The sequence below is a fragment of the Furipterus horrens genome, unplaced genomic scaffold, assembly GCF_987537825.1.
Source record: "Furipterus horrens unplaced genomic scaffold, mFurHor1.1.pri manual_scaffold_2, whole genome shotgun sequence".
Taxonomy (NCBI): domain Eukaryota; kingdom Metazoa; phylum Chordata; class Mammalia; order Chiroptera; family Furipteridae; genus Furipterus; species Furipterus horrens.
The window spans coordinates 57,945,657-57,965,095 of record NW_028327172.1 but is presented as its reverse complement, the minus strand read 5'-3'; the positions used below and the strand labels follow the sequence as shown (position 1 = coordinate 57,965,095).

General features: G+C 38.2%; 1 protein-coding gene and 1 pseudogene across 1 annotated transcript in view; one reads left to right on the top strand and one right to left on the bottom strand.

The window, feature by feature from the left end:
* Positions 1-484: 484 nt before the first annotated feature.
* Positions 485-19,439, bottom strand: part of CTSC (cathepsin C) — a 35,433-nt gene continuing 16,478 nt past the window's right edge. The window contains exons 3-7 of the mRNA XM_090265751.1: positions 17,152-17,318; positions 11,415-11,570; positions 7,614-7,729; positions 2,265-2,396; positions 485-1,123 (exon numbers count right to left, since the gene is read on the bottom strand). Of these exons, the coding sequence (XP_090121877.1) occupies positions 621-1,123; positions 2,265-2,396; positions 7,614-7,729; positions 11,415-11,570; positions 17,152-17,318 (1,074 nt within the window). The 3' untranslated portion in view covers positions 485-620. The remainder of the gene's footprint in view (positions 1,124-2,264; positions 2,397-7,613; positions 7,730-11,414; positions 11,571-17,151; positions 17,319-19,439) is intronic.
* Positions 13,716-15,186, top strand: LOC150018628 (glycylpeptide N-tetradecanoyltransferase 1 pseudogene; annotated as a pseudogene).

Below are 19,439 nucleotides of genomic sequence, written 5' to 3'. Positions count from 1 at the left end.
TTCTTTTCTCTATGACTTTTGGCTCATCAAATACCCAGGGGATAATTTTAGCATTCACTAATCATTTGAACATAACCTCTATCATAAAGTTTCATGTTGTTTTTGTTTGTTTGTTTGTTTGTAATTGAAATACCCTCAAATGCTTTTCTTCTTGAAGTACTTATATAAGTGACACAGTGAATCTGAATGTAACTGCAGGAGCCAATGGTAGAAGTTCTCTTATGTACACATATAAATTCCCTAATATATATCACTTGATCATTTACAAAAAAAAAAAACCTTTAAAAAAATTTAATAGTCATTGCCATATTTTCTTGCGATTTTCATATGGATTTCTAAAAATATATAGCATGTTTGAATTAGATGTGATCAGCAAAATACATTAATGCATAGCTTGCCATCAGCTGTAAAAACCTCATTAATTGAGAACTTAGAAAAAATTAGGTCAGTGGTTAATAGGAAAGTATATTAAAATCAAGGGCAGTTTTAATTTTGAAGGCAAAAAGCTTCATAGGAATTTATTTGTAATCTTCTGAAATTACTGCAGAAGTCTCCAGTCTGAATAAATCATCCCCTTTCATGACTGATGGTGGTTAGCGTGAAATGCTGGGAGGTACACCTTACAATTTAGGAATTGGTGTGGCCGCCATTGCTATGCTTTCAATTGCACACTCATCGGTTCCTCTGCGGATCCGGAAGTAACCGTTCTCACCCCAAGTAGTGCCCCAGCTGTTTTTAACAATCCAATAATCCAGCCCGGAGACGGGATCAGTGCCATAGCCCACCAGCAGAACAGCGTGATTAGTCAACTCAAAGGGATTGAAAGGGTCTTTCAGACCAGTGTGGTGGTAGATCCCCTTCTGGTAGTGGAGGAAGTCATTATAGACTTCAAAGGCAACTGCCATGGGCCCATGATGGACCAGCTCTAGCTTCATCAGGGCTTCATTGCAGCCCCCATAGAAACCTCCCACATAGTGGTACTCGGAAGTGTAGTAACGAACGCAGTCCTCCTTCAGCATGCATGGAGAATCAATGCCTGTGTAGGGGAAGCATGCCTCTTCCACCAGTCCAAAATCTTGGGCGTACTTTCCTGCGATGAGGTATGGGAAGCCGCCATCACAGCCTGAGGATGAATAACATAGAGTTATTACCCTGTTATTAGAAAGGGGCACAAGGAGAAATTGTCCCATTCCCTAGTCTTTCTTTTCTACACCATTAATTTTTTGTTACTCCGGAAGTTACTTCTAGCTTAAATATCATTTCATTCATCTAACCACTAGCCATCTAGCTCACTGTCTCTCATCCCCATCTATTTAACAGACATTTATTCAGCACCAGAAGGTTGCTATAGCATAGTGGTTAAGCGGGAGGCTCTGAAGCCTGACTATGTAGGTTCAAATCCAAAATGGTGTGAAGAACTTCTCTGTACCTCTGTTTATTTATCTGTAAAATATATATAGCAATTGTACCTTTCTTGTAGTATTTAGTCACCTCATGTAAAAGCAATAAAAGTTCACTATTATTGTCATTATTAAATATCCAGACACCACACCATGGCTCTTCATAAACGGAAAGACTGTTCTGATACACCACAGTCCCCAAAGCCAATGTCATTGTTTGATAAGTATTTCAGAAAGAATGAGAGACTCATTGACAAATAATCACTCACTAGCACTTTCACTGGTGAGCTGAGAAACTTTCTATTAGCCAAATCTGGGGTTGACAAAATAAAACTTTAAAATGGGAATGTTTCTCTTTGAATCAATGGCAACTAGGCTTCTACATACATTACATATGCCCTGTTCTAAAAAGGTACACACCAAATTTTAAAATTACCCTAAAGAGAAACCAGTATCAATTTGGTTTTAATAAGAATTAGGTTTTTGAGGGAGACCTTAGTGAGAACTGAAATTCTAAGGATTAGAAGCTGTATGGCTTTCAAAATATTATAGAACAGCTACATGTCTGCTCCCTGTCTATAAATTAGGGATTATGTCTACTCTTTCAAGGTTCTGAGCATTTTTGGATAATATATATAAGAGGCTCCTAAAAGGCAGTGCTCACTCAATATATAGCAACTACTGACATTTTGCTGGATGGTGCAGTGAATTCCATAAGAAGCCACTTAGTATGTGATGGGGCCAGAACTTGCACTAGGGTTTTCTGAATACAGATGCTGTGCTCTCTCTATTATACCATCCTTTTGCCTTTGCCAGCAATGCCCAACTACACACAGGGAAATACTGCTTGAAATCAACACTTACCTTGAGCATACTGGCTGCAAGACACAACCTCCTGAGGACTCAGGATTGGTGTCTGCGTATTGTTGGTTAGTATACGTATTCTTGCTTCCAGCATACCCATAGAAGCAAATGAGTAGCAGCTTCCACAAGATGCTGGTAATGGAAAAAGAAAAGATACATAACCCAGGAGGCCTTTGAAGCACTCATGAAGAAACAAAGAAAAAGCTGAATGGATCAGATGAATTAATATATTTACATTGGGTGTTGCGGTTGTTGTTCATAAAGATGAGCACAATAAAGAAGAGTCCACCGACAAACATAATTGACCTTAAGGCACACATTAAGATTTCAGCTTTTCCATCAGAACGCAAATGTTACTATATGGGGCTTTCCTTGAGAATATTTTAAGATTAAAAAAGAAAAGAACAAAAACTCCCAACTTCTGCAAAGCATTTTACAGTCTTCTTCTTGATCATGAAGAAATGGTTTATGTCTGCAACATTCTGAGCCATCAGATTGAGAGAAAACTATGGAGGGATACATGTAAACTGAGCTTCTAAGTATTTCTAGAGCAGCGTTTTCTAAAGCAACTTGCTAGGTGGAACTAACCCTAAGAATGGCTCAGGTATGAGTGTATTGTCGAGAGTCAGATATAACTAGGGTCCAGGAGGCAAAATACCACAAAGCCCAAGAAGGGTCATAGAGTAATCATAATGATGGATATGATATTTAAGGTAGCTAATGAAGAAAGGATATAAGGCAGATGGAAGTAGTGAAATTGAAAGCAGGCTGGCTCTGAGGGAAAAAAGAGTATCAGCCATGGTCCCTGAAAAGTATTATCAAGAGGAGAGAGAAACATGAAAGCTGGATGGTGGTGGGGAGAAGGGAAAAGAAGACAGCTTTATACAACACCTGTATGCTCTGACAAAGACAAAATTAATTTACTTAAGAAGCATATGCAAGGAACATGGTTGCTATTTCAAAAGGAAAAATGTTGTATCATGAGGTAAAATATGTGAACAATAATATTTTTCTACATTTCTTCAATATGTGTAGTTAAGAAATAAATAAGAAAATATGGCACATATATAACAAAATTGAGACATCTACTTGTGTTAATTCTAGAAAGAAATGAACATAATTTTAATATTTCTATTATTACATAGCCTCTTTCACTTTGCCATTGATACAAATTCTACATGAAGATATGCTTGTACCAAATCCAAGACATTGGTATTAAATGTAATTATACACAATTGGTATGTTGTTCACTTTACTAATATCAGTTACCCAATTATCTGAATGGTGAGCTCTCCCTCATGCACACAAAATAAGATTAGGGAACATACAATATTACAATTCAAAAACTCATTTTTCATAGAGAATGCTGCCTTTCTTCTCTTTAATAAATATGAATTTAATAATTTAGTAACTGCCTTCCTTGGAAAAATATTCAAAAGAACATTATGCATCCAAAATATGTTACCTGGAAAAGGTAATTGCTGATCTTATTCCTCCTTTAGTGCAAAGGAAATCCTGGATACTCTATGCTCAGCCTCCAACGTCCTAAACTCTACTTGAATTACTTATATTGTTTTCCACAAACTATAATGTAAATTTCCTTGAGTGTTCACAGATAATTTTTCTTCATCTTGGTGCCAGATGCAATGAGGGAACTCAATGCATGTTTGTAGAAAGAAGAGTCAAGTTATGAACACTATAGATAAATACTTATATCCAGGAAAAAAGAATTACTTCAATGGAAATAGTCAACCTTGACTTATATCTAAGCTATAAGGGAGGCAGAACCTTAGACCCTAATGTAAGCCTCCTCTAAGTAATTCAACAATATCATAGATCCAAAACCTAGAATCTGTTAGAGCCCTACTACCTATTAACTGCTACCATTTATTATGTTCCCCAAATTGTCCCCATAAACATCTCAGATTTATCCATATCATATCATATTCTGCTTTTGATGCTGGAGGATCACCTAAATTATGAGCCTTAGAAGATACAACACTTGGAAGGGGGCCTTGGAATTCATCTAGTATACAACCCACTCATGTGAGAATACATACACTGAGACTCAGAAAGAAGCAATAATGACCTGTCCAAAGTCACACTGCTAACAGATAGCAGGGACTAGTGCCTAAGTAACTCCTAATGGAGGCCAAGGGTACTTCTCAGTTTATCGGTCTATATCTACTTTAATGAATCTTCATATTTTCTTTCCCTGTCATCTAGTTACTTAGTAGATCAAAACAAACTTATACATTTTGTTTAGACCATATAAATAACGTTATCCTTAGTCACCCTTGACCTTTCAAGTGACAGAATGTCAAAGAACTATATGGTGACAGTAAACAGCCAAAGCCAGTGTTCCTACAATGAAACACCAGGGGCTTTAAAATATAATATCGCACAAGAGTCTGGAAACAACCCCATATTGGCTATCCAGCATTCTTGGCCCATGGCAGCCACAGAAATAACCTCTCTTGGTTACTTCTGACCATCCATCACTGTGGAAGGGACAAGCCACATGTAAACTCAAGAACTGAGAATGACAGAGAAATCATGGGAATGAAAAAAGGAGATAACCTCCCTCAAGCCCCTGTAGTTCCCAGAAGAATGTGTAAGTTAATTAATGACTTAGCAAAAGTCAAAGCAGGGACTACATTCTAAAAGAACTATTATCCCTTAAGAAGGCTAGGTTAGATCTGGCCCAGATAGAACTCTGCAAAAATCAAATTTTCACAATCTCAAATAGATTATGTGATTTTCCCACAATTTAACTATGTTCAGCTGCACCTTCCAAGGGCAGAAAATATACTAAACTAGGAGTAAGGAGTCAGGATTCCTCCCCTCCACCTCACCCTCTTGCTTTGTCACTCAGCTGTGTGACTCTGGGCAAGTCTCTTGACCTTTCTGGCATTTCTCTGTATCTTGTGTGCAAAATGAATAGATTAAAGCAGAGAGTTTAAGGTTCCTGCCTCCCAGTTCTAATAGCACAAATAATACTTAAAACAAGGCTGAAACAAGCTATATTTTAAACATTGGTAAAACACTCTGCATTTCCTAATTAACATGAATTGAGAGACATCCCTCTTCTCTCTTGAAGATGTTGTATAATAAATAATGACAGCACAGCTGGAATAAAAACTAACAAAGTTCATCTCTTCCAATTTCCTAGCTTAGCTCTCTTCCCTCTCACACTTCAAAGTCAACCTAGCTATAAGACTGGTACTTAAATAAATCTGTTTTCAAGTGTGAAGATAAAGCCTCATTTGCCCCACCCCCAGTATCTTTTTATCATTAATCTTGATTTGCTCTCTGCATACATTTGTGAATTCCCTTAACTGTGGCTAATTTTGAATTCTGAGTTATATAGAACACTGGTGTTCTTAGAGTTAGTGGAAATTTCCAAGTAGCCCAATTAGTAGGAAGAGAAAATATATTTTTTACAACTGAAAGTAGAGAAAACCAAAAGAAAGTCAAAAGAGGAACCTCTAAGTACATTATTTTCTCAAATGCTGAACAAGATATTACAGATGAGGTGCCAATTCAAAAGCAATTAATCTACTGAATCCCTCTGTTTTTAAATTACCCATGTCTGTACAACTCATAACACTCAAGGAATATGGGACACTGGATACAATATTAGCTTTTCCAAGCTACAAGAAAACCAATGTCAAAGAATTTGGCTTTAGAAAGTCCAATTTTCTTCCCCTGAATTATTGTCTCATCACAATCATATCTTTTGAGAGGTGAGTGGAACTAACCTTTCCTTCCCACCTTCTCCTATGCTTGCAATGAATTTTAAAAACACTTTCTCAAATCATCATACTGTATTTTAATGTTTTGCTTGTAGGTCTTACTAAACTGTAAGTGTCTAGGACAAGGACCATGTCACATTAGTCTTTATATCCTTAGCCATTAAAAAAATTTTCCTAACACATGTTAGATACTTTATAAACAAGAAACACACAGAAGCAACCATGTACCAGGCCTTCATAATCAACACTGACATGCAGTATTTACTTAATCCTTTCAAATAAGTATAGGAAATCTGTTTGATGGTAGAGAAAATTCTAATCCTCTCTTTAACATCAACCCTTTAATTTCACTTTGCATTCATTTCTCAATTACCTTCGAATTTTTCTCACTTCCAATCACAGGAGCCCTCCTCAGAAAAAGAGAAGGTAGGGAAAGATTTCCACACTTTCTCTAGAGTCAAAGAGTCTTAGAATAACTGGTACAAAGCAAAGACAAAGAGATGAGACCTCTGGTGTTGGCTGAAGGACAGGAACCTTGCTAACTGGCTGCTGAAAGACCCGCCAAAGCTCTCTACATTTAGAACACTTTGCAAGAGCTCAGTGAGGATGGAACTGAAGTGGTGAATGCTGAGAAGCAGAAGCTGATTATCACTGAATTTTTAGGAGAGGGGAAGAACAATTTATCTTTGGGTGTTATTAAGTTATAATCCTCTCAGGAGACATGAATCAGAATGTTTCCAGACAGCAAATACTACACCCATTTTATAGTAACAAATCATATGTACTGTAATGAGTTTGAAAATGAGCTTACAGGTAATAAACCTGAGTATTATATAAATGATTCTCCAAGTTACTGTTGGCTAAAATGTAGGATAAGATGATTTGCTATCAAGTGCTATTAAAGGAAGAGTTATTAAATCTACTCATACTGTATCCAGTTTCTGGAAATAACTGGTAAGATGAATTTGTAGTTATGCTTCTGGTAAACTTGGGCTCTAATCCCAGGTCACCATTTTGGAAGCTGGGCTAATATTTACCATAACATATAATATTCTGACATAAAGTCAATGGAAAGGTCACAGATCAAAAAATCTACCAGAAAAATAATTACGGATCCATTTTCTGGGCTTCTATAGCAATTAAAGACTAAATAATGGGGTCAGGGCAGGGAATGGGAAGACAGGCAGCGAAGTAAGAGTCTAGAAAACCACTTGCAAAAGGAAGACCAATTCTAGTTGAATGCAATTCTTTGTTTCTATATGAGTCTCTCCTACTAGGAGGACAAATGAGTTTGGCTTACATATCACTCTGATTAATTTCATTAGCTACGCAGAACCTATATTGAGAAGGCTAATTAAGAAATTCTGTTGTCAGTTGGAGAGATTATCTAGTAGCAAAGTCTGTCATGGATACAAAAGGAAGAAGTGAGTATTTAGTGGCTATATCATTTCCACTTCTTTACTGAAAGTCAATCATGCCCATTGCATTTCTGTATCTATAGAATCTACCCCAGAGCTTGGCACATAGTAAATGTTCAATAAATGTTTCAAAATAAATTAATGAAAAATTAAACTGTTTTGTTTTGTTTTGTTACCTTGGTTTCGAACAGGGCTAACAAAATTGGTACCACGAACATTTCTCCAGTCCCAAGATGATGGCAAATGTAAAATCTTTTCACGTATTTCAGCAGTTAGTGGTGCAGGATTGGGCCTACAATGGAAATATACATTTGACATTAATACACTGTCTTTCCTTCCAGGATGATTTCCTAACTGCTAATTCCATGATTTCAACTTCCTGGCTGGCTAAGATCTAGATTGAGACCCAAACAGCACTTGTCCCATCAATGTTTCAATGTGTCTATTGCACAATAATGTGACAATCTTCATAAATATATCTACTACACAACTAAGTTTTGTTAGCGGTTTTCATTATCCCCTGTGAAATGACACTGGTTGCGAATATCACTGCAATGCTATTTTTAGTATGCTTCAATAACTGATTCTCTTACTTTTTACAGATTTTGACGAAGAAAGCAGACCTGGGAAGCTAAAGGTGGCCTACAAAGGATAAAGAGAAATAGAGGAATTACCGATGCCTGACTTGGGAGATGGGTGGCAGTGACAATGAGGTAAGAGAAGTAAAGGAAAGTGTTCTACAAGTTTCTGTTTTAGAGATTTAAAACACACACACAAACAAAGCATTCTAGTGCCAGCCACATTAGACTTCTTAAAGTTTGCCCAAGTCTCCTGAACACTGTTCAATGCCTTCGTACTACTGCTCCTTTTTGTCCAAAATGTTTGCTGTCCACTGCTTAGAAGAAATCCCCTTAGAGTTTTTCCCTGACTTCTAATTTTAATAACTGCTTACACAGCAGCCTCCAACCACCAACCCCAACAAAAACTCACTTCTCTCTCTGCTCCATCCACTTTTTTGCTAGGGCACTACTGTTATATTGTGGTAACATTTATTTTTCTGTTTTTGTAAACTACTTGAATTTCTTACTCAACTTGGTATTATTATACCACAATGTTCTAACTTTCCAGTGGTTACCAAGTTGGTTTTTTTTACCAGGTTCTTACTTAGTCACTGGCAAAGATTATTTTGGGGCTTCTTCATGTCCTCCACAACTAATCCCAAGCAGCTCTTTCTCTGACACACTTTTCTTAGACATGATCTAAGTTAATGCTAGGACAAAGCAAAAGTGAGATGAAACAAAGGAAAAAATCACTTATCACTAGCAATCATAACCTTGAGGACTGTATAGAATAGACAGTATATTCCATACAGCAGTGTCAACTAATTTTTCACTGAAATATTAACTAAGCCAGGGACATTGCTAGACGATAAACACGAGGTTGTCTTTGACCATATGAAAGACAGCAATAAGAGACTGAAATGTTGCGGGAGAGGGAGTGGGTTGGGTGGGGGAGAGAAATTGGGAGAAAAGGGGACAACTGTAATTGAAAAACCAAAAATAAAAAAAATAATAAAAAATAAAATTAAATTAAATTTAAAGAGACTGAAATGTATAGAAATTACCATTAAAACTACAAAGAAATTATAGTAATGCCATAAAACACTTAACTTGGATAATGTCCATGGAACAACCAAGGTACATAAAAAGCTACCCTCATTAAAATTTTATATGTAGGGCAGGAAAAAAGAATAAACCAAAATTAAAATCTTGGCTATTTTTTCTGAGGCTTATGAATAAAAACCAGGGTACAAACAAATTTTGGAAGGAAATAAACAATTTCTATGATTTTATATTGAGAGGCCAAAAGATTCAATCAATAAATAAATATTAATAATTTTCCTGTATATATCCAATAATGCACTAAGAAATATGGAAGATAATAAAGGAATTTCAGAGCAGGTATTTCACAGCCATGCCAACCTCCTACAAATGGCTTCCCCACTTACTAGCTATGTGACATCAATCAAAGATCTTAAGATCACGAACACTCTATACCTAAAATTAAGAATCTCTGAGTTTTTATTACATACAAAATGCTACTGAAAATGAGGCAGCTAGACCACAAAGTCTGCTTCACTGTTCCCAACTTCACTCAATTCCATCTCCATTTCTCAAACCCTCTATGGAACCTTAGCCTAAAAAGCCGCCCATCATTAAACTAGCCCTTCTCCAGAACGAAGGTGGTTGGGCAGAAGGAGAGAAGAGTCAAGCCTAAGATTTCCTTAGACAGCCCTGACTAATGTGGCTCAATTGGTTGGGCATCGTCCTGTAAAACAAAGGGTGGCCAATTCCAGGTCAGGGTACATGCCCGGCTTATGAGTTCAATCCCCGGTTGGGGTGCGTGCAGGAGGCAACCAATTGATGATTGATATTTCTCCCTCTCTTTCTCCCTCCCTTCCTCTCTCTCTAAAAATAAATAAATGAAATCTTTAAAAAACAGTTAAGAGTTCCTCAGAAACTTGGCACATGACACGCGGCAAAGCAGCTGTGTCTGAGGCTCAAATCTTTCCTTCAGGAGCCCCTCTCCCCCTTCACTTTATGACCTAAGAACGGATACGACATGCTCCATTCACCAATTTTGAATATCAAGAGCATCTCACAGACTAGAAGTTCCTTAGAACACACTTTGAGAAATATTGTATATAATATTGAGAATATTGTATATTCTTTTTGAAAAAGGGGCAGAACTGTGAGAAAATGCTATCAGTTTGATAGGAAAACATCCCAACAACCCTGGAGCTGAAAAAGGCAAGTGCATTAAGATTATTAGTGTGCAGATAAAAAGTTAGAATGTATTGTAGTTAGTTAACAACCAGTCAGTGGCCTGTTCAAACAATACGATTTGAACCAGACTCCATTTATATTAAGGAAATGATCCATATACTCTCAGAAATTTGGAAAATGTTTTGATGTACTAAGGAAAAACACCTGCCTACACAATTTACTGGCTCCCATTAGCTCCCTATCAATCTTTAGTTCCCTGCCCTTCAGTTACATAAATTTCTCCTGAAGCAAGGTACAGCATCACAGAAATATTCTTGGCTAATTAACAAACGTTAAGCTCCTATATACTCTGATATACTTAGCTAGAGTTTTGAAAGAATTTTTAAAAATCTACCAAATTCCTGGCTATATAAGTTAGAAGTATTACAACCTAATTTCCTAAAGTAAGAATACACCATGGGGTATCTAAGCTAAATATGGGAAATGTCACTTCTGGCTGAGGGGAGTAGAGGTATAGTGATAAACAAGAAACATGTTTTTGTTGAACCTTAAAACAGAGAGGATTTTTGAGATTTTAACAGTTGGCAAATTTGACAGTTATTACAGGCAAACTGATTGGCCTCTGAGGCAAAGGGAATGGCATGAATGGAGGTTATATGAAAGAAAGTTTCCAGTAATTGTGTGTCATGTGTTTGAAAGCAGGTCATGGTAATAAATATAGTTATGGTCAAATTCAGATGGTTTTGGCTACCAAGTTAAATTTATTCATTATACAATAGGAAGTAACACAATAACAGCTGAGTATAGAAACATGAAACTGGCAATATTTTACAGAATGGCTAAGAATGGGGACAGAGAAGGAAAGAGACCAAAGAGACCAGAGGCAGGTGTCTGATCCATAATGAAGGAAAGAGACGACAAAGCCCTAACTACGCCAGCATTCAGAAAATGGAAAGGGAGTCGTGGAAGCGTCAGATGCTGTGAAAGCAAAATCCCTAAATAGGCCTTGGAGAGCATTAGAGTATGTATGACTAGGAGAGGAAGATGGTCAGGAGAAAAAAGGTAACAGAAAAAATTATGTTGGGATGACCAGGAAAATGGTGGGCAAACCAGGGAAAGATGTTGGCTGGAAGGGAGAATGGCATTCAACACAAACATCTTTGTTAGTGGTAAAGAGAAGTGCTTCATTACCTGGGGATTCTCCAGCTGTGGCCACCACCTCTCCTAATCATCTCTCTCAAGGTCAGAGTCTCATATTCCATGTATGTGGTTGCAGTCCAAGACTTCTGAGCGGCATTGATTGCTTTCACAAAGTTGTGATTGTATTTGTAGAGCCTACTGGAATACCTGCCAATGAAAATAAGACAGCTTTAGGTACCCTCTTTACTGATATAAATAGACTCCACTGGAATAGGCACTCTTATACTCTGGGTTGAAATGGAAAGGGGTATAATTTTTCAGGAAGGCAATATTTTTGGTATGTAACATCAGCAGTTTATTCAAATCTTCAAAACAATCTTTATTCTAAAATAAAAATGTATTAAAAAGTCCTCACATTAAGTATACCACAATATAGAGAGAGGTTTCCAAACAGTCAACAGGACAAGCAAAATCACATAAACACAAAATTTAGATGAACTGAAATTATAAGACCCAATTTCAGAACACAGAAATTAAAATATTAAGGACCCCTGAACTATTTTTCACCCAAATGAAATTCCAGTGTTCTCAAGTCATCTTGTAGTGAGGCACACAGCAAGTGCCCCATTGACCCAGCTAAGGAATCCCTGGGAGCCTTGAGTGACAACATCCGACCTTCCAGCAATAAATGGTAAGCAATTTTGATCTGAAAAATTCCCTTAATTTGGCTCTACAGACATCAGGCTTTTGAAATACATCCTCCTCATTGTCCCTCATATTTTAAATGAAACGTTGTTTATAGTATAGTCTGTGTTGATATCCTTTGTTCAAACAAAACTGCTTTCCTGGTCCCAAAGCAAATTGGGTTTGGTTAATATATGAAGACACTAGATATGAGTCCAAAAGGCACCATCCACTTTTGCCTGGAATTGGAATGTCTCCTATGAAAATAAAATTTCAAGCTAAGTAAGATATATGTCTAAAATTGTTCAATGAAATACTTTCATATTCATGATAGATTATAAAGAACCTAAACAAATGCTCTAAGATAAAGCACTGGTTAAATATATAATGGTAGTTAACTTACTATACAGTTTATTCAGTAAAAATATCTAGAAGATTATTTAGTGATATGGAAGGGTACTAACACTATATTAAATTAAAAAGCAGGGTATCAAAGAAGCTCATAAAAAATTAACTAGTTATGTGAAAGTACAATGTATTATTTATGAGTACATTTTTAAAATGCCAACATGGTTATCTCTGAGTGGTGACACAGGGTGACTGACCATCTTTCGGACCACCTACAATTCCTACAATGCACTTTTATAACTCTGTGATAATAATTTAAAAGAAAAGAAGAGGATATAACTGTATAACGTATATAGAACATGGCAAACAGTATAACTACATGATTCAAAAAAATTACTCCATATGAACATTTGATTTATGTTCTTATTACTGAAATTCGGTTCTTTAACCTGGAAACTGTTAGAAATGAAGACTCTAAGAAGGCAACCCAGACCATGAGAATATGCATTTTAATAAGATTCCCCCTCCCCCAACCCATGACTCACAATAACATCACAATTTGAGAAGCACTGGTTTCCCTGATGCTAAATGCTTGGATTCAGATGTAAATAAATATAACATACTAAAAGCATGTTTACAAAGCAAAAAAAAAAAAAAAAAAATTGGGGGAGTTGATTACTCATTTAATTGAAACATGCATCACACCTATGTGCCAGGTACTAAGAATTATAGAATTTATCATATTATTACTACTGAGTAAGATTTAGTGGCTTAAGTGTGACTCACTACCCAAGACTTCCATAAACTTTCCATTATGCAAAGGAAGATGTACCTAACCTGAGTAACATCTTAGGCATACTGTGAACTTTTCTTAATTTAGATGTTCAGAGAGAAACTATTTTGATATAGTCAAAAACCTGGTAGCACTGAAATTTATAAGAAAAATGTGCAACCACATTGATTACGACTTTGTTTTTACCAAAGTTCTCCCCAATTTGTTGCGAAGAGTGAAACCAGAGAGGTACCTTTATTAAAGATTATAAAACTGCCTGTCCTGTATCATATTTCTCACAACACTATCACAACAACAAAAACAAATTAATTTGTTTCTTTAGACAAGAGTAAATTTTAAACTGTAAATGTGTACCTAGAAATACCCACTTGTAAGAGTCACTATTTCATGGACTCTAAGTATCTGAGGAGCAGGAACCAGCTCTACTTCCCTCGCTGTTGTATCATATAGCAAAACATCATATGCTTTGTGCATTATAGTAATGACAAAGTAGGTCTTAAACTATTATTTTTAGTGTCTGAGATCCTATGAGATTAAGGAGGCACGGAGGCCAGCTCCTGGCAAACAAGAGTGAGCTGGGTCTAAAGTCACCAGCGCCTTCGTGGCCTCAGAGGACAGAAGGGACCAGACACAGCCGGCTGTGAGCACTACAGTGACTATGAAAACGAGGACAACAGTGACAACCAGGGTGGTGGTTTGAGATGAGCCAATCATGCTGAAGACAAAAAAAGAAAAAGAAACAGAAAAAGAAGAAAGAGAAAGGCAGCCTCGGAACAGCCTGTGAAGATGAACTCTTTGCTAGCAGGGAGGATCCAGGAAATACAGCAGGCCTCTGAACTGTGTGCAGTGGGCCAGGGACCTATCAAAACAGTGGAGGAAAGTAGCAAGTAAAGGAACCGGTTCTGGGACGCCCAGCCCATCGCCAAACCGGGAGGAGCGGAAAACACCCACGGTCCGTGGAACCTGATGAAGACAACACCCGCCAGGAGCCCCACATCTGTCCCAGGGCTTCACCTGGCACTCCTTGGACCTGGCGGGCCAGGGTTTGCTAAAAGAATTATAGACCCTCCTGAATGAGAATTATGTGGAAGATGACGACATGGTCTGATTTGATTACTCCTTGATATTTCTCTTATGGGCTCTCCGGCTGCCTGGCTGGCTTCCCCAATGGCACCGTGGGGTTCGAGTGATCCCAGGTCAGAAACTGGTTGGGTTCATCAGAGCCATCACAGCGAACAACCATATCTAAGACAATTTACTGTGTGTACACAAGAAGCGGCACTCCTGGAGGCTGGCTCCAGTCCTGAGGTGTGAGGTAGCTGGGTGGGTTCAGCTGCAGGGCATTTTCCAAGCTGCTTACACTGCTGGGGTGGTATTACCAAAGCCTACTGACGCCTGCAGATACTGGCATCGGTCCCTAAACCCACAGAAGCTGACTGACATTTCCCCATCTGAGTAGAAATATGACTATACAGCTACCAGGAAGCTCTGCCAACTGCCCTAGTCTAAGACAGCTGGACTGTGACCAGCAGAAAACAAGGACATTCCAGTAGTGCACCAGCTCCTCACCAGGTATCTAAAGCCTTTTTGTCTTATCCCAGTCATGAGCCAGGCAGAGGCAGAGCACTGGTTCTATCCCCAGGAGAATACCACTGACCCTTCTGTGGTGGAGAATGCAAATGGTGAGGTGACAGACTTCCTGTTTTTATACACTTCCCTCCACCATCATGAACCACCCAACTCACAAGAGTCTAAAGGCTGCTTATTCTTTCTACAATGCTCACACCCAGACCCCTCTTGTAGACATGAGCGATGCCCTTGTTCCCACCCAAATTAAAGGATTTGGCATGTTCAGTGCACTGGATCTCGTGGAGAACAAAACCACCTTCCTGAAGAAGTTCAAGTCTGGCACAGGGAATGGCAACCTGCAGCATTACCTTTACAATTGGAAGTGATCCCCACATGCAGGCAGAGACTCTTGGTCTAGGGTTACAGTAACCAGTTGCTAGTGAGACTCTGGATAAAGCCACTGAGATTCAAACCAGGAAATGGAACCCCATCACTTGTTAGTCCCATTTTCACAAACATGAGAAGCCCTGACAAAGGGAATAGAACTGAACCAGCTTTACCAACCACCGCTGAACTTGACAATTGTTCTGTAATGGCATAGACTGTGTGATGTCACCTCCGACCACACTGCCGGTCTCCCCGTTTTCCAGTTAATTATACCCTTATACAGCCATGGTCCAGGGAATGTGATGGCTGAAAACTAGCTTATGATTGGCATATTATGGAGTTAACAGGTGAAGTATATATAGACTTCCTCTGGCCAGTGTGGCTTATTTGGTTGGAGCATCATCCCATAAATGGAATGGCTGCAGGTTCTATTTCCATCAGGGCACATACCTAGGTTGCAAGTTTGATCCCCAGTCAGGGCGCTTACCAGAGGGAACCAATTGATGTTTCTCTCCTTCCCTTCCCCCCTCTCTAAAATACTAACCATGTCTTCAGGTGAAGATTTTAAAAAAGTATATACATATATATTTTTTAAAAATCCAGTGAGATTAAAAATAATGTACCTTACTATGGATTGGTAGATCATTAAGAACAGAAAGGGATTTTGAGCTTAATTTCATGCCAAATGCTCATTTTACTGGTGAGGAAACATACATTCTGAACACTCCAATTAGCAGCTTAGCTTCTTAACTAAATGAAGCAATGTTTGCAGTATCAAAAAAGTACAATAGTACATGGTATATTCTAAATGGTAGGGTAAAAAAGTGAATAGCTTATTAGGAAATGGGTTGCTCAATGATCAAGCCAGGCCAAGCAATTGAAAAGCTACCTTCAAAATGCGGGCATGGAGTAGTCTAGATCTGGGTCAGCACTTTCCCCAACAAGTGCATTTTGTCCTCTTTAAACTCACCTCCCCTACCTCCTCTCTGCTTCAGTCACTCTCTGCTAGAGTGGCCTGCTTTTGATGGTTTGTCAGGAACACTTTCTGTGGATTTCACAATTAAATAAAACGCGAAAAGTTGCTACCGATAGTTATTCCTTTTTCTTTTCCTCCTCAAACTAATAATAGTCTGAAATCTCTTATTCGTGTGGTTCACAGTTACCTAAAGTGCACCTGACTTAACGAAAAAAGTAACTGAATGTTATAGCCTGGACTGAGTCCACTCCAAATTCACATGTTGAAGGCCTCAGCATGTGACTGTATTTAGAGAGATAGGGCCTTTAAAGAAAAAATTAAGGTAAAATAAAAAGAGGTCATATGAGTAAGCCCTAATCCAGTATGAATGGTGTTCTTATAAGAAGTGGAAATGAGGACACAGGCAGAGGGGTAATCATATGAGGACACAGAGAGAAGACAGGCACCTGTAAGCCGAGGAGAGAAGCCGCAGAGGAAAGCAAACCTGCCAACATCTTGATCATGGACTTCTGGCTTCCAGAATTATGGGAAATTAAATTTCTGTTGTTTAAGTCATTAAGCCTGTGGCTCCTGGTTGTGGCAGCCCTAGCAGACAACATAAACTATATAAATTATTAAGAATTTTAACTTCAGTTACTATTGCCTTGTTTAAAATTTATGTTCAGTTAGTATCGCCTATACTTGTCGCAACATATGTATCTACAAATATTATACATGTTTTTACATGGCAATAATAAAATTATTTCTTTAAATTAGTTACTACAGTTACATAGTCCTCATATAAATTTTCTTTAAAGCCGTCACTGTTACATTACTTTTGGGGTGCTCTGGGGAAAAAAAGCCTTCTTCTCTCAATCATATTAAAGCTTTCTTCTTTTAGTTACATCAGTCAACATATTTTCCCAGTCAAGTTTTGTTTCCAAGCCAAATAAATTTTATATAATCAAAATACGATTTTTCAAAAATTAACATACACAATCATATATACTATAAAACAAAGCTAAATATATCTTTCATTGATGACAACTCACTTTTCCTGGAGACTCGCAAGGTGTGCTGGGTTCACAGTCCCATATGCAGCAGTAGTTCCCACCTTCTTTCCAGTGAAACAAGCCCAGTTCCGGCCCAGCACGTCATGCACCCACCCGGTCATCGTCTCATGGCAGTAACTGGTCACCTGGCTGCCCTCTTTTTTATACTGCAATTAAATAAGAGAAGGAAAGGCCAAGTGACTCTGTGACCAACACTTAGGTCCATTTCCCTGCCTCCCAGGCACAGTCAACACAGCCCCTTTTTCGTTTCACCTTCGGGATCAGCCTCTGAGAACCAAAACAAAAGCTTCACCCTGACAGCTTCCATTCTGAGAAAGTATTCTGGACAAGGAAGAGGAATAAATGTCTATGTGATAAGCATTGTTAGTCACCAAATAATATTTATATAACAAAACACTTCTGGGTATGAAAGGCAGGGAAAGAAACTAACATTTTTTATAGCAAATGCCACATTCTAGGCATTTTACAAATTACCTAATTTAATCCTCACAATAAGCCTTCGAGGAAGCAGACAGCTGAATGAACCCCTTTTTTGCCAGCAAGAAAATAATGGCTCAGCTCAGAGAGGATATGTAGCCTCTACCTAAGGTGAACAGAGCTGTTAAGGGACAGAAACAAAATCCTGGCTGGCAGACTAGTTTTCCATTCAGAGAATATCCACTCCAACAAAACACAAGAAAACATGATGAATATTTTCATAGGACTGAAAATCCTTCCGTCAATCGTCACATTTATTAGGCTACTCAGATCTGAGGGAACTAAAGTAACCTGTTTACTAAATATTCTCTCTACTTTATTTCACTAATACGGCCCCTTGTCTTATTTCAGTGCTAACTATAAAGTGAGAGGTCTGGGATTTGAACTCAAGAGGTTTTGGCACCAGAGCCTAAAATCCTCGTGTTACGACATCTTTTCGTGAAGGTGGGAGACATATTCCACAGTGAAAGCACAGACAGAGGGTGAGATGGGGAGAAAAAAAAAGCATGCTAAGTTTCTATAAGGAAGGACTTGGGCACACTTTTAAGCATCCATTTAATTTAAGGAAACAAAAGCAGTCAAATTGGCACCACAGTCAGCTGTGTTTCAATACTTTTCCTGACAACGGTACCCAGTAGGTTGGTTTCAGTTCATGAGCTGTAGTTTGTGGACTCCTCTCTAAGATACCAACACTACTTTCCCTGCATGCAGGAGTTGGCGTACTTCCTTTGTAAGGGCCATATTATAATATTTTTAGGCTTGCAGGCTACAGGGCCTCTGTCACAACCACTCAACCCTGACATGCAAAGTAAAAGGTGCATAGGGAATGGATAAATGGATGAACTAGACCGTGTTCCAGTAAAACTTTATTTACAAAAACAGGAATATGGTTTGTAAACCCTAAGTTGAGAGGAATGAGTAGGCTAAACTACACTTAAAAATAAAATTACCTTATTGCATCTGACTATCTTTGTATTCAAATCATATTTAGTGGTAGAGTTAAAAACGTACGGCCTTAGAATCCGAAAGAGCTGAACTTGAATCTTGGATTCACCACACACTAAGCTATATATCACAGGATAAGTTACTATGGGCTACTCACAGGTACATTTTGCTTCACTCTCAGTGGTACATGATACTGTGAAGCCCACCTGTCTCCCTGTGGCTAAGAATTTCTTCACTAGCATGAGTTCAGCTCACCACTCCTCATGTCCCTGCTAAAGGCCCAACTCAGGACAAGGAACACTGAAACAAAGGCCGAGGACACAATCAAGATGCAATGTTAGAGGGTATAACTGTGTGGAATGGTTGGCAAAATTTGTGTTCATTATGCTGAACTATACGAAACTGCACTTTTTATAGATCAAAGGCAGTCTAATATTGGTAACCTCACATGATGCAACCTACACCCCTCACAGTTCTATTCAGCATTTCTCTGTGGCACAGGCTTTTGACCATGTCCCCTGTTCTCCCATCACATGCCAGTCACACAGGCCAGGCTGTGGCTAAGCCAATGCTCCCCACTCCTCTGCTGATTTAGAAAGCAGTCTTGGCAAGGCTTTAAGAGTTCTTGAGCTCTACCTTACAGAAATCATCCAATACAAATAAATGGAAAAAAAAACCCTACTAAGCACAGAGGACGCTCACTGCAGTACAACAGAAAAGGTAAAAACAAAAACAGGAACAAAAGAATAGACCAAGTTCTCAAGTATAAAAATGGTTAAGTATAGAAATACTTCAAAGGAATATTACATAACATTTTAAATGATAAATATGAGTTTTATAAGAGA